Source organism: Agelaius tricolor, unplaced genomic scaffold (genome assembly GCF_023055355.1).
Source record: "Agelaius tricolor isolate 1412-34295 unplaced genomic scaffold, bAgeTri1.0.p SCAF_63, whole genome shotgun sequence".
NCBI lineage: Eukaryota > Metazoa > Chordata > Aves > Passeriformes > Icteridae > Agelaius > Agelaius tricolor.
The window spans coordinates 1,497,736-1,510,083 of record NW_027269323.1 but is presented as its reverse complement, the minus strand read 5'-3'; the positions used below and the strand labels follow the sequence as shown (position 1 = coordinate 1,510,083).

Below are 12,348 nucleotides of genomic sequence, written 5' to 3'. Positions count from 1 at the left end.
CAGAGCATCCATGTGCTTGGGTGGGTGGGAAGAACCTTTTTTGGAGGGGTTTCCATCCCACTGTCTCCAAAATCAGGGGTTTTTCCCCAGTCTGTCCTCATTTGGCTGTGAAAGACAGTTGTGGGCCATGGAGAACTAAAACAATGGATTTATGTTGGAGAAGAATTGCAAGGCTATCCAGTATTGCTCAATGCCACTGGATGATGAAAAAGGTGAGATTTTTCTGCAGTCAGAAGTTGACCAATCTGCTCTCCACAAGGGATTTCGGATGTTGGTCTGTGGATGTGTGCAGGTGCCCATGGGGAGCCAGGAGAACGTGGAACCCGCAGGCAGGTGTCTTCCCAACACGAATCACCGGCACCATGGATCACTGGGGCTCTGCCCTCCGGGGGTCACTGGGGATCATCCAGGGTGGATCCTCATGTGAGGGATGGAGCTGGAGCAGCACAGGAAGCTATTCCTGCCCTCGGGGCACTCGCAGGGCTGCCCTTAGTGCTGGCTCCGTTGGTGTTGGGTGAAGTGAGAGCTCTGTGAGAAGCTCTTCCCACACTCAGGACACTCGTAGGGCCTCTCCCTGGTGTGGATGCGCCAGTGTTTGATGAGGGTGCAATTATGGTTGAATCTCTTCCCGCATTCGGGGCAGAGAAAGGGCCTCTCATCTGAGTGAATCCGCTGCTGCCTGACGAGAGTGGAGCTGATCTGAAATCTCTTCCTGCATTTATCACACTCGTAGGGCCTCTCCCCTGTGTGGATTCTCTGGTGGACAATCAGCACGGAGTGCTCGAAGAAGCTCTTCCCACACTGCCCACACTCGTAGGGCCGTTCCCCGGTGTGGATTGTCCAATGGCAGATCAGGGAGGATCTCAGGGAGAAGCTCTTCCCACATTCTGAGTACTTGTGGCGCTTCTCCCCATCCTGAAGCTGCTCATCAACCCCCAGCTCCGAGCTCCGGACACCTCCCCAGCCCAGGGTGGGTCTTTGCTCCTCAGATCCCTGTGATCTGCGTTTGCAGCCCCTCCTCGTGCGGGTTCTCCACGACTTTTCCTCCCCGTTGGATTCCTGCACTGTGGAGCTGCCCAAAACAGCCTCATCCACAAGGTTCTGCTGTGGGGATTTGTCCTCCCTGCTCTCCATGCTCAGCGCCTGGTCTGGGGGAGGAAGGACAAGGAGAGGATGGGATTTGCCTCCGTGCCACAGGGAAGGGCAAGGAGATGCCCCCAGTGCAGCAGGACAGCTTTGGCAGCAGGGTTGTCCTGCAGCCGGGGGCCGTGCTGGGCTGGGAGATGGAGCAGGAGAGCGGGGGAAAGGGGCAGTGACTTCCTCCTCCCCTACCTGGGCCTCCCGGGCCATTTTCCTCTTCCTCACAGCCTCCTCCTCCTGCATCAGGCCAAGGTTTTGGAATAGGAAATCCTGGTTTGGGGGAAAACAAGGGCTGAGCACGTTGGGTTTGATGGTCCCGCTGCCCAAGTGCAGCTGGAGAAGTCAGCGCCCCTTTCAGCCTCGGAGGACCCGGAATCCACTCATGCCCAGCCTCCCCCACCCCTCCAGGCTGCCGGAGGTCCACCAGCTCCTGGATCGCCCCTGTGTGCTCTCTCCGCTTTGGAGCTTCTGAGTTCCCCCTTGGCTCTCCCAGGATCCCCAAACCCAAGATCGCGCCTGCGCCCACCAGTACCAGGCAATTGCCAAGTGGGACCCTCAAGATCCCTCCAGGGGCATTTGTGGCTCTGCTCTGGGGTCCTGGAAGATCCAAACATCTCCTGCCCCGCAAAAAGACCCTCCCAGAGACCCCCGGGTGGATTTGGGGCGAGCTCCCCCATCCCGCTCACCTGTGGGTTCCAGAGGGGGCGATGCTGCCGGAGCCGGGAGAGCTGCGGCCTGCGCGGGCGGGCAGGGGAACCACTTGGTTCTGCTGCTGCTGGTATTCCTCCCGTTCCTGCTCTTCGTCCCACTCCTCCGCTCCCAGCCCAGCCCGGACAGTGCCGACACGCAAATGCAGCTGCGCTCTGCCCTAGCGGGGGGGTTCCCAAAGTGGCCCCAGCCCGCGTGGCACTGGGAGCGATACTGGGAACACTGGGTGGGATCCTGAGAGCAGCGGGAAGGAATCGGGAGTGCTTTCCCTGCCAGTCCCACTCTTACTGGGAGCACTGGGATGGAACTGGGAGCAAACAGCGCCCAGAGGCGGCTGTAGCCAGTGCTGGGTGCGGCCAAACTGAAGGGCGTGGTTATGCAAATACAGGAGCGATTGCACACTGGGATTGGTTGGCGGGAGCAGGGCGGTGTTTCCCTGGTCACGTGGGGGCCGGAGGGGCCGGAATGATGGCAGCGGCATCCGGAGAGAGGGGACAGGGAGCGGGAATGGGGACTGGGAGCGGGAATGGAAATATGGGACCAGGACAGGGAATATGGAAACCCCAACTGGAGAGAGAATATGAGATGGAGATTAGGAAGATGAGACCAGGATCAGAAACGGAAATACAGGAATGGGACTGGGAACATAGAAATGGAAATAGGGGAACGGAAGTGCAACCAGCAGTGGGACCAGGAATATGAGAACGGAACAGGATAGGGAGTATGGGCCTGGGAATATGGGAACGGCAACCAGACAAATACTGGACCGGGATGGGGAATGAGACTGGGAATGGGATCCAGACTGGGATGGGAGCAGGACGGGACAAGGAGTGCAGTGACATGGGAACGGGTGGGGAGCAAGGGGAGTGACAGCAGGGAGAGGGGGACTGTGGACAGGGGACGTAGGGAGCCAGGACAGGGAGTCATGGGAACAGTTCCAGGGCAGGGGAGCCTTGATCAGCTGCCCCAGAAACTCTGCCATCGTTTCCCAGTGCGGCCAAAGTCACTCAGCCTTGGGTGCCCAAAGCCCAAGTCCCACCCAGGAACCCTCAACTCCCTGGAACGTAGCAGCCCCCACATTCCCTGGAAGATCTCCACATGTCCCCATCCTTGTCTTAGTTCAATGTTTTTATTTTTATCCTGGTTTGGGGTATTTTGAAAAGACAGAGAGATATGAAAAGATAGTCAAGGCCACATGGAGCCATTAAGAGGTGGAGCCCCCAGCCAGGTGTCTTGCCAACACAGATTACCAGCACCACAGATCACTGAGGCTCTGCCCACTGGGCAGCATGCAGCACAAATACTGCCATGGGGTATGGAACTGTAGCAGTGCACACTTGGGGAACTGTAGCCGTGCACACTTGGAGCACACTTGGGGCACTCACAGGGCTTTCATAGTGGTGCCTCCATTCGTGTTGGGTCAAGGCTGACCTCTGGCTGAAGGTCTTCCCACACTGGGGACATTTGTAGGGCCTCTCCCCCGTGTGGATGCGCTGGTGGGTGACCAGGGTGGAGTTGTGCTTGAAGCCCTTCCCGCAGTCAGGGCAGCGGAAAGGCCTCTCATCCGTGTGAATCCGCTGATGTACGAGGACATCTGAGCTGCTTTGAAACCTCTTCCCACACTCCCCACACTCATAGGGCCGCTCCCCGGTGTGGCTCCTCTGGTGGATCATCAGGTGATCGCTCCGGCTGTAGGTCTTGCCACAGTCGGGACACTCGTAAGGCCGTTCCCCAGTGTGGATCCTCTGGTGAAGCATCAGTTCAGAGCTCTGGCTGAATCTCTTCCCACACTGCCCACACTCATAGGGCCTCTCGCCGGTGTGGGTCCTCTTGTGGACAATCAGGTTCGACTTCTGGGTGAATCTCTTCCCACACTCGGGACACTCGTAGGGCCTCTCCCCGGTGTGGATGCGCCGGTGCCTGATGAGGTCGGGGTTGTATTTGAAGCCCTTCATGCAGTCGGGGCAGCGGAAGGGCCTCTCATCTGTGTGAACCCGCTCGTGTGTGAGGAGATGGGAGCTTGTCTGAAACCTCTTCCCACATTTGGGACACTCATAGGGCCTCTCATTTGTGTGTGTGCGCTGATGCTTCAGAAGAGTGGAGCTTCTCTGAAAGCTCTTCCCACATTCCCCACACTCATACGGCCGTTCCCCCGTGTGGCTCCTCTGGTGGTTGATCAGGTCAAAGTTGTCTCTGCAGCTCTTCCCACACTCCGCACACTCATAGGGCCTTTCTCCAGTGTGGATCCTTTGGTGGCGGATCAGGGCTGAGCTTCGGCTGAAGCACTTCCCACATTCCCCACACCTGTAGGGCTTCTCCCCATCGCAAAGCTGCTTGGGGACCCCCAGCTCTGAGCTCTGGCCGCCATCCTGTCCCAGGGTGGGTCTTTCCTCCTCTGACCTCCCTGGGCTACTTTTGCAGCCCCTCCTCGTGCGGGATCTCCGGGGCTTTTCCTCCCCGTTGGATTCCTGCACTGTGGAGCCGCTCAAAACAGCCTCATACCCAAGGTTCTGGTGTGGTGACTCAGCCTGCCTGCTCTCCATCCTCAGCTCCTGGTCTTGGGGAGGAAGGATAAGGAGAGGATGGGATTTACCCCTGTGCCACAGGGAAGGGCAAGGAGATGCCCCCAGTGAGTCCCCAGCAGGACAGCTTTGGCAGCAGGGTTGTCCTGCAGCCGGGGGCCGTGCTGGGCTGGGAGATGGAGCAGGAGAGAGGGGGAAAGGGGCAGTGACTTCCTCCTCACCTGCCTGGGGCTCCTGGGCCATCTTCCTCTTCCTTATAGCCTCCTCCTCCTGCATTGGGCCAAGGTTTGGAAATGGGAAATCCTGGTTTGGGGGAAAACAAGGGCTGAGCGCGTTGGGTTTGATGGTCCCGCTGCCTCTCTTGGCTTGAAAAGACAGGTGTCTGCTAAGGAAGGCAGAGCCTCCCTTAAAATTGAAAATGTAACCCCCTCCCTCCAAATTCCTATAATTTTGAAATTAAGGGGCACTCAGGGAAAGATATGGAAATAGGAATAACAGTTCTTTGCTAGGAAAAATAAAATAAAAAATGCAGTAGTACAAAAAAAAAACACAGACAGAGTCAGAATCTAACCCGACACCCTGTTAGTCACGGTGTTTGTTGCACTCCAATTAAATGGTGACTGCCGTCCTCCTGGTGTGACAGATGTGGTTCTGTTGAAGCAGTGATCCTGCAGAATGGTGTAGTTTTCCTCCAAAGCTCCAGTGGTGGTGTAGATAGGTCTGGTCTTCCTCGCAAATCTAGTGGAGAAGAAAAGCTGCTCCTCTGGGAATCCAGTGGGAAAAGCCTGACTGTGGTGTTCCAAATCTCTGATTATATGCAGGTAGGGATGCTTGGCTCCTCCCCCTGGGTGGGGCATCTCACAATGGGATAATGTAATTTTATCAACCATGCAGTGAGGCTCAATGGCCCATTAACAGAAGATATACCCTGAAAGGGAGGATTGTCAAAGGGGCTCAATGCCTCATTAACAGAAAATATCTCCCTGGAGGGATGATGGGTTGTGGAAGAGATAAAAATAAACTGCCCCACCTGGTTTTAACAGCTTGCCCATTAATAGAGAATATCTGCCCTGGAGTTAAAAGGGGATGGGTCATGGAAGTGATAAAGAACACTGCTCCACCTGGTTTACACAGATGGTGATAAAATAAATACTGCTGGTTACATCTTGCATTGCAACATAAGACAAGATGGACATGGACCAGGGGTTGATGCCAGGCACGGTGGACACCAGGACAGGGGTGACACAGAGACACTGGGGACATGGACCAGAGGGTGACAACAGGCAGCAGGGACACCGTATTGAGGTGACACCAGTGGGTGTTCCCAGAGACAGGGCCCACAGACTGCGCTGAGGTTTGGAAATGAGAAATCCTATTTCCAAGAGAAAAAGAAGGTATGAGAGCATTTTGTTGGGCATTCCTCCTGCCCCAACCCATCTCTAGAAGTCACCAGACATTTTGTGTCCATAAAAATCTCCAGACCACCAAGATTCTGCCCAAAAAAACCTCCAGACCACAAAAATTTAATTGCAAAACCCCTCAGAAATGCCATCACTAAGCCTTCCAAGACTTGAATGTCTCATGATTATTTCAAAAAAGAGCTCCCCATGAATTGCCCCTCTCTGGTCTCTCCACTTTGGACTTCTGGGGATTCTGCCTGTATTGAGGGTTCTCCTCTCCAGAGTCCCAACCCTCTCCAGGCTGTCACAGGAATCCCCAGGGTTCCCCCTCTCTGCTCTTCTGATCTTGGGCCTCTGGGGCTCCCCCTTCTCTGTGCTGCTGGGGCTTCCCCGCAGCCCCCGGGGGTTCCCTGGCTCCCCCTCTCTGGGCTCCCCCTTAGCAATTCCGGGGCTCTTGGGGTCCCAGCGCTCCCGTTTCCCCTGACTCTGCTCCAGGCTGTGGGGAGCTCCAGGGCTTCCCCCTCCCAGGGTGTTCCCCTCTCCGGGCTGAATCCTGGCTGTCTCCTCTCTCTGGGCTGCACACTTCGGTGTCCCAATGTTCTCCCCTCTCCTGCCCTCCCCTGTGAAAAAACAACCTCCTGGGACACCCCCAAAATCTCCCCAGTGGGCATTTGCGGCTTCGCTTTGGAGTCCTTTGAGCTCCAAAAATCTCCCCCTCCCCAAAAAATACCCTGCCACAGAGCCCCCAGGATATCTGGGTGAGCTCCCCCTCTGCGGTCACCTGAGATATGGGGGGAAAATGCCCCAGGGGCCGGGAGGGCTGCGGACACAGCGAGGGCAGGAGCGTGTGGTCCCTCCAATTCCACTTCCCGCTCCTCCTCCTCTCTCCCAGCTCTTCCTCCCACTCCTCCTCCACGCCTCCTCCTCATCCTCCTTCTCTTGTTCCCTCCAGCCCTTGTCCCGCTGCTTCTCCCTCCCTGCTCCACCATCCCATTCCTCCTGCCCCGGTCCCGCAGCCCTCGCAGCCCGCGGCAGGAGCGGGGATGGAGCCGGGACAGGTCGGGATGGGCAGCGCGGGGCTCTCGGCTGCTCCCACCCGCTGGGGCCGGGGGAAACCCGGCCCAGGGAGAAGGAGAGGCAAACTGGGAAAACTGTGGGCTGCAGATCCACTCTGGGGCTTGCTGGGGACCCTGGTTGGGGGCTGCCAGCCCCTGGGGCTTCTATCGGGTGATCCGGGAGGGGGGAACACAAGGAGGGCTGGGGGATGCCAGGAGTGGCATCTCTGGGATGGACTGGGCTGTACTGGGATCATACTGGGAGGGAGTAGGAGGCTTCAGAGGCAATTGAGGACGTGTTGGGGGCAAATGGGATATACTGGGAATGACTGGGATGATTCTGAGAGTGACTGGGAGCAGCTGTTAGCAACTGGGATCATACTGGGAGAAACTGGGAGCAACTGGGAGTGACTGGCTGCATGCTGGGGGTGATTGGAAGCAACTGGGTTTATACTGGGATTAACTGACATCATACTGGAGGTGACGGGGATCATACTGGCAGTGAGTGTGACTACACTGAGGCTGATTGGGAGAGGTTGGGAGGAAATGGGATCATACTGGAAGGAACTGGGAGTGACTGGGAATAGGCTGGAAGGAACTGGGGTACACTGAGAGAGACTGGGAGTGACTGGAATGAAAGTGAGGGTGAAACAGAGCAACTGGAACCATGTGGGGCCCAACTGGTTCCTACTGGCAGTGACTGGGAGAACACTGGGGTCATACTTGGATCATACTGGGAGTGACTGGACTAATACTGGGAGTACCTGAGAGTGACTGGGAATTCACCATGCACATCATCCCCCTTACTGGGGGTGACTGGGAGCACCCTGGGAGCAGATGGAATTTTACTGGGACTGACTGGGTTACCCTAGCTGGGGGCAGATGGGACCATAGTGGGAGAGATTGGAAGCAACTGGGATTATTCTGGGACCACACTGGGAGTGCTGGTGCATGACTAGGATCATACTGGAGCTTACTGGGATCATATTGGGGTTGAAAGGGAGTGACTGAGATCACACTTTGGGCTCTTGGGAGCAACAGAGAGAAACTGGGATCATGCTGCAAGCAAATTGGAGTAACTGGAAAGGACTGGATGCATGCTAGAGGTAACTGGGATGTTGTGGGCATGACTGGGATCATACTGGGATAGCTAACAGCTTCCTGGGGCCACTGGAGTGTTTGGGAATGACTATGGCTATGCTGAGGGCAACTGGCATATACTGGGTGTGTCTGTAAGCATACTGGGGTGACTGGAAGCACACTGGGCACAGCTGGGCCCATGCTGGGTGAGACTGGGATCCCACTGAGGGTGACTGGAATCCTACTGGGATTGACTGGGAGTGGCTGGGAGCAAGTGGAATCATGCTGAAAGCAACTGGAAGGAAGTGGGAGTGACTGGGAGCATGCTGGGGGTGACTGGGATCTACTGGGAGAGACTGGGGATCATACTGGAGGCTACTGGGGTCAGCTGGCATTGACAGGGAGCACCTGGGATCACACTGGGGGCCACTGGCATCATAATGGGAGTGACTGGGATTAGACTGCAAGTGACTGGGATCCTACTGGGAGTGGCTACAACCATACTGGGACTATAGTGGGTGTCAATGGACCCTGACTGGGGGTTACTGGGAGCTACCAGCATAGGCTGGGAGCCAGCTGCGCACACACTGGGAGGAATTGGGAATGATAGGATGCATGCTGGTGACAGCTGGGATGTACTGGGAGTGACTGGGGTCACCTGAACCACGCTGAGGTAACTGGGAGTGCCTGGGAATGACTACGAGATCATGGCAACTGGGATATGCTGGGAGTGTCTGTAGGCATACTGGGGTGACTGGGAACACACTGGGGTGACTGGGAACACACTGGGGGAGACTGGGATTCACTGGGATTTGCAGAGCCTCCACTGGGGACAACTGGAAGTGATCTCCCCATTCCCCCCAGCCCTCCCTCGGGCACTGTCCCATCTCCCACCCTGCGCCGCTGGGATCTGCCCGGAGCAGCTTGATGGCTCCAGGGCTGGGGCTGGGGGCGCTCCTGGGGGTCAGGGGGGAGTGGGACCCCAGCACCGGGACCCTGAACTGCCATTCCCGGCACAGGGACCCCTCTGCTCCCCTTTTCCTGCACAGGGACCCCCCTGGATTTATGGACATCAGGACTCCCCGGTTACCTTTTCCCAACCATCCCATGGCTCCCAGACTCCAGACTTCCCTGGGACACTCTGGAATACCTTGGACCCCCATTCCTGCCTTTCTCAGCCCCCAGCCCCAACTTTCTGCAAAACCAGAGGCCCCCTGAACTCCCCATTCACAAACATCCCGGGTGTCCCCACCCCGTTACCCCCCTTTTCTGGGAAAGCCTGGACTCCCTTTTCCAGGGCTCAAGGACCCCCTGGAACTCCTTTCTATCTCTCCATGTCCCTGCCCTCCCATTTCCTTGACCCTGAGACCCCTCTGCCCCCCCATTCCTGAGAATGGAGTCACCCTTTTACTCCTTTGCCCAGCACTGAGATCCCCCCTGCACCCCCTTATCCAGCACCAACACAACCTTTTCCTGGCCCCCCGCCTCTTCAGCCCCCAGCCCCACCCTTTCCCTGGCCCTGGGACCTCTGGGCTGCCATTCCTGCCTTTCCCAGCCCCAGCCCCTCCTTTCCTCACACAGAAGAGCCCTGGCACCCCCTTTCCTGGGCACAGGACAGCCCATCCCACCTCTCCCAATCCTTGCCCCACCTTTCCTTGACTCTGAGCCCCTGAACCTCCTTCCCAGCTCTCCCACCTTTCCTTGACCAGTTGAGTTCCCTGCGTCCCAAATCTCTCACCCACCCCAGCTCCCCCAAATCTCCGTGTCCCCCCAGTTCTGCCCTCCCTGCAGTGCCTGGAAGTGGCACTGTCGGAGCCTGGCCCAGGGGTCCCCCAGTCCTTGACTGTGGGGGACGTGGATGGGACCCCCTGGGAGCGCTGGGGCAGCAAGTGGGGCCGGATGGAGCCGCAGAGAGCGGGGATGGGGGCAAGAGCTGAGCTGGGATATTGGGATAGCCAGAGCCGGGACAGTGGGATAGCCTGGGCTGGGATATTGGGATAGCCTGAGCCAGGATATTGGGATAGCCAGGGCTGGGATATTGGGATAGCCAGGGCTGGGATATTGGGATAGCCAGAGCTGTCTCAAGGACAGGAACCAGCACGTGGCCAACAGTGCCCTGGAGACGGGGCTGGTACAACCAGAACAGGAGGAGTTGGGGGAGCCGGGGGCTGGGCTGGGATCTGTGGGGCTGGGGGAATCTCTGGGAATGGGATGGGACCTGTGGGGCTGGTATGGTAATCCAGGGAGCTCCAAGGGGCTCTGTGGGGCTGGGACACAACTCCATGGGTCCGTTCTCTCCTCGTTCCCAGGTCTCCACATGCTGCAGGTGGTTTCCAGCTGTGACCTCCTGTCTAATGGAGCATCCATGGATCCCACTGGTATGGCCATAAGGGGTGGGATTTCATCTCCTTCCAGCTGGGACCCGGGAGCTTTGCAGTGTCTGACGGTGCCACCTGCATCACCCAGAGGTGCTGGGAATCCAAAGGGATCATGGTGCAGTGAATGAAGCATTACCTGGGATACACCTGTGGGGAAGAGCTCCCAAATGGAGCTCTGTGGTTGGAGGCTCTGGAGCACAAAGGTGGGTGTGGGAGGGGAATTCCTAAGGGAGTGTGGGATTCAGGAATGGGAGACTTGGAATGCAGGAATTCCCATGGAATTTCCATGGCCGAATCTCACTCTCATCCCACTCAGGTGAGAATTGCATGGATGGATCCCTCCCAAACCACTGCCACTCTGTGGAGCATTCCATGGGGAAATGATTTGAATTGATGACCAATCCAATGAGAGCAGTGAAATGAGACCTAATCCCCGCTGGGATTCCATGGGACATCAATCCCAATCCTTTGCCCAGGCCAGCTCTGCTGTGCCCGTGGCAGCACCAGGGGAGTGCCCTGTCCTTGCCCTGAGCCCAGCACGAGCCTTTCCTTGGCTGTTCTGTGCCCTGCCCGGGGCAGGAGGGCATGGCCGGAGTGGCTTTGATGGCCCCGGGCACCCGGCCAGGCTGCAGCCACTGCAGGGGCTCCAGAGCAAGGCTTAAAGCAAGGCTTTAAGAGCAAAGCTTAAAGCAAACAACAGTTCCTGGAGGGGATTCTGCCCCTTGGCCTGTGCTGGGAGCCCAAGGGCAACAGCCCAAAATGCTGGAGCTCAGTGTCCCTCGGCCAGGCCATGTTCCCTGGCTGTCCCCTGTCCCTCAGCTCTGTAGGACCTGGGGCAACCCTCGGGAGAAAATCCTGAGCCCCAGCTGGGCCAGTTGTCCCCAGGTCACTCTCAGTCACCCCAGTATGATCCCAGCATGGTCCCTGGGTTTTCCATTCACCCCTGGTATAGTTCCAGCCACTCCCAGCATGGTCCCAAGTCACTCCCAGATACTCACAGTATTACTCCAGTAACTTCCTTTATGGTTCCTCTGTGATCCCAGTCACTCCCCATCACTCCCAGTATATCCCAGTTCCCCCAGTGTGTCTCCACTCACTCCCAGTAGCTTCCAGCATATTTCCAGTTGCTCACAGTCACCCCAGTCACCTCCAGCATGATTCCTGTCACTCCCTGTATGTCCCAGTTGCCCCAATATGGTCCCAGTTGCCCTCAGCCCCAGTATGACCTCATTTGCCCCTAGCATAGACCCAGTCATTCCAAGGATGATCCCAGTGGGATCCCAATCTCCCTGAGCATGGTCCCAGTCAATCCCAGTTGCTCCCAGTGCAGATCCGGTCACTGCCAGTCGCTCTCAGTGCGTTGCCAGTCACCCTAAGTCTGGTTACAGACACTCCCAGTACATCCCAGTTGCCCTCAGCCTACTCATAGTCACAGCCACATGTCCCAGTAAGGTTCCAGTTTCCACCAGTATGATCCCAGTCAGTACCAGTCAATGCCAGTTGGTCCCACTATGATCCCTGTTGCCCAAGCTCTGGTCCTGCTGGTTCCCAGTGTGCCCTGATCCTGCTCCCAGTGGGTCCCAGTCCTGGTGTATCCTGATGTATCCCGGTGTATCCCGGTGTAGCCCAGTGTATCCCAAAGTATCCTGTTGTATCCCAGTGTATCCCGTTGTATCCCAGTGTATCCCGGTGTATCCCGGTGTAGCCCAGTGTATCCCGAAGTATCCCGTTGTATCCCAGTGTATCCCGGTGTACCCCAGTGTATCCCAGCCTGTCCCAGTCCATGCCAGTCCCTTCCCAGCAGCCACCGCCGTTTCCCGGATCCTGCCCCTCCCGGCCCTGGAGCTGCCGCTGGACGCCCCCCAAGTGTCGCTGCTGAGTAAGGAAGCGGCACAGACTCACAAGAAGGCTGCTTTGCACAGCAGTAGTTTTAATATGAAAATTCTCTCTTTTTATAGACTGTGCCGATACATTCAGACCAGATTGGTCAATCAATCAATACATTTCACCTGACTGGCTAATTAACAAAAACACCTTTCTTAGAAACAATCCTTGAGAAAAACAG

General features: G+C 57.0%; 3 protein-coding genes and 1 pseudogene across 3 annotated transcripts in view; 2 read left to right on the top strand and 2 right to left on the bottom strand.

Annotated features, from left to right (window-relative positions):
• The window catches only part of LOC139605272 (zinc finger protein 436-like), a 134,152-nt gene that overhangs the window by 45,300 nt on the left and 76,504 nt on the right, over positions 1-12,348 (bottom strand). The window lies entirely within an intron of this gene.
• The window catches only part of LOC139605281 (zinc finger protein 585A-like), an 87,944-nt gene that overhangs the window by 53,550 nt on the left and 22,046 nt on the right, over positions 1-12,348 (top strand). The window lies entirely within an intron of this gene.
• On the bottom strand, positions 3,026-4,397 carry LOC139605270 (zinc finger protein 436-like). The gene has a single exon (XM_071456633.1). It carries the CDS (start codon positions 4,389-4,391, stop codon positions 3,111-3,113), a length of 1,281 nt encoding a protein of 426 aa, XP_071312734.1. The 5' UTR covers positions 4,392-4,397; the 3' UTR covers positions 3,026-3,110.
• On the top strand, positions 8,105-10,471 carry LOC139605287 (class I histocompatibility antigen, F10 alpha chain-like; annotated as a pseudogene).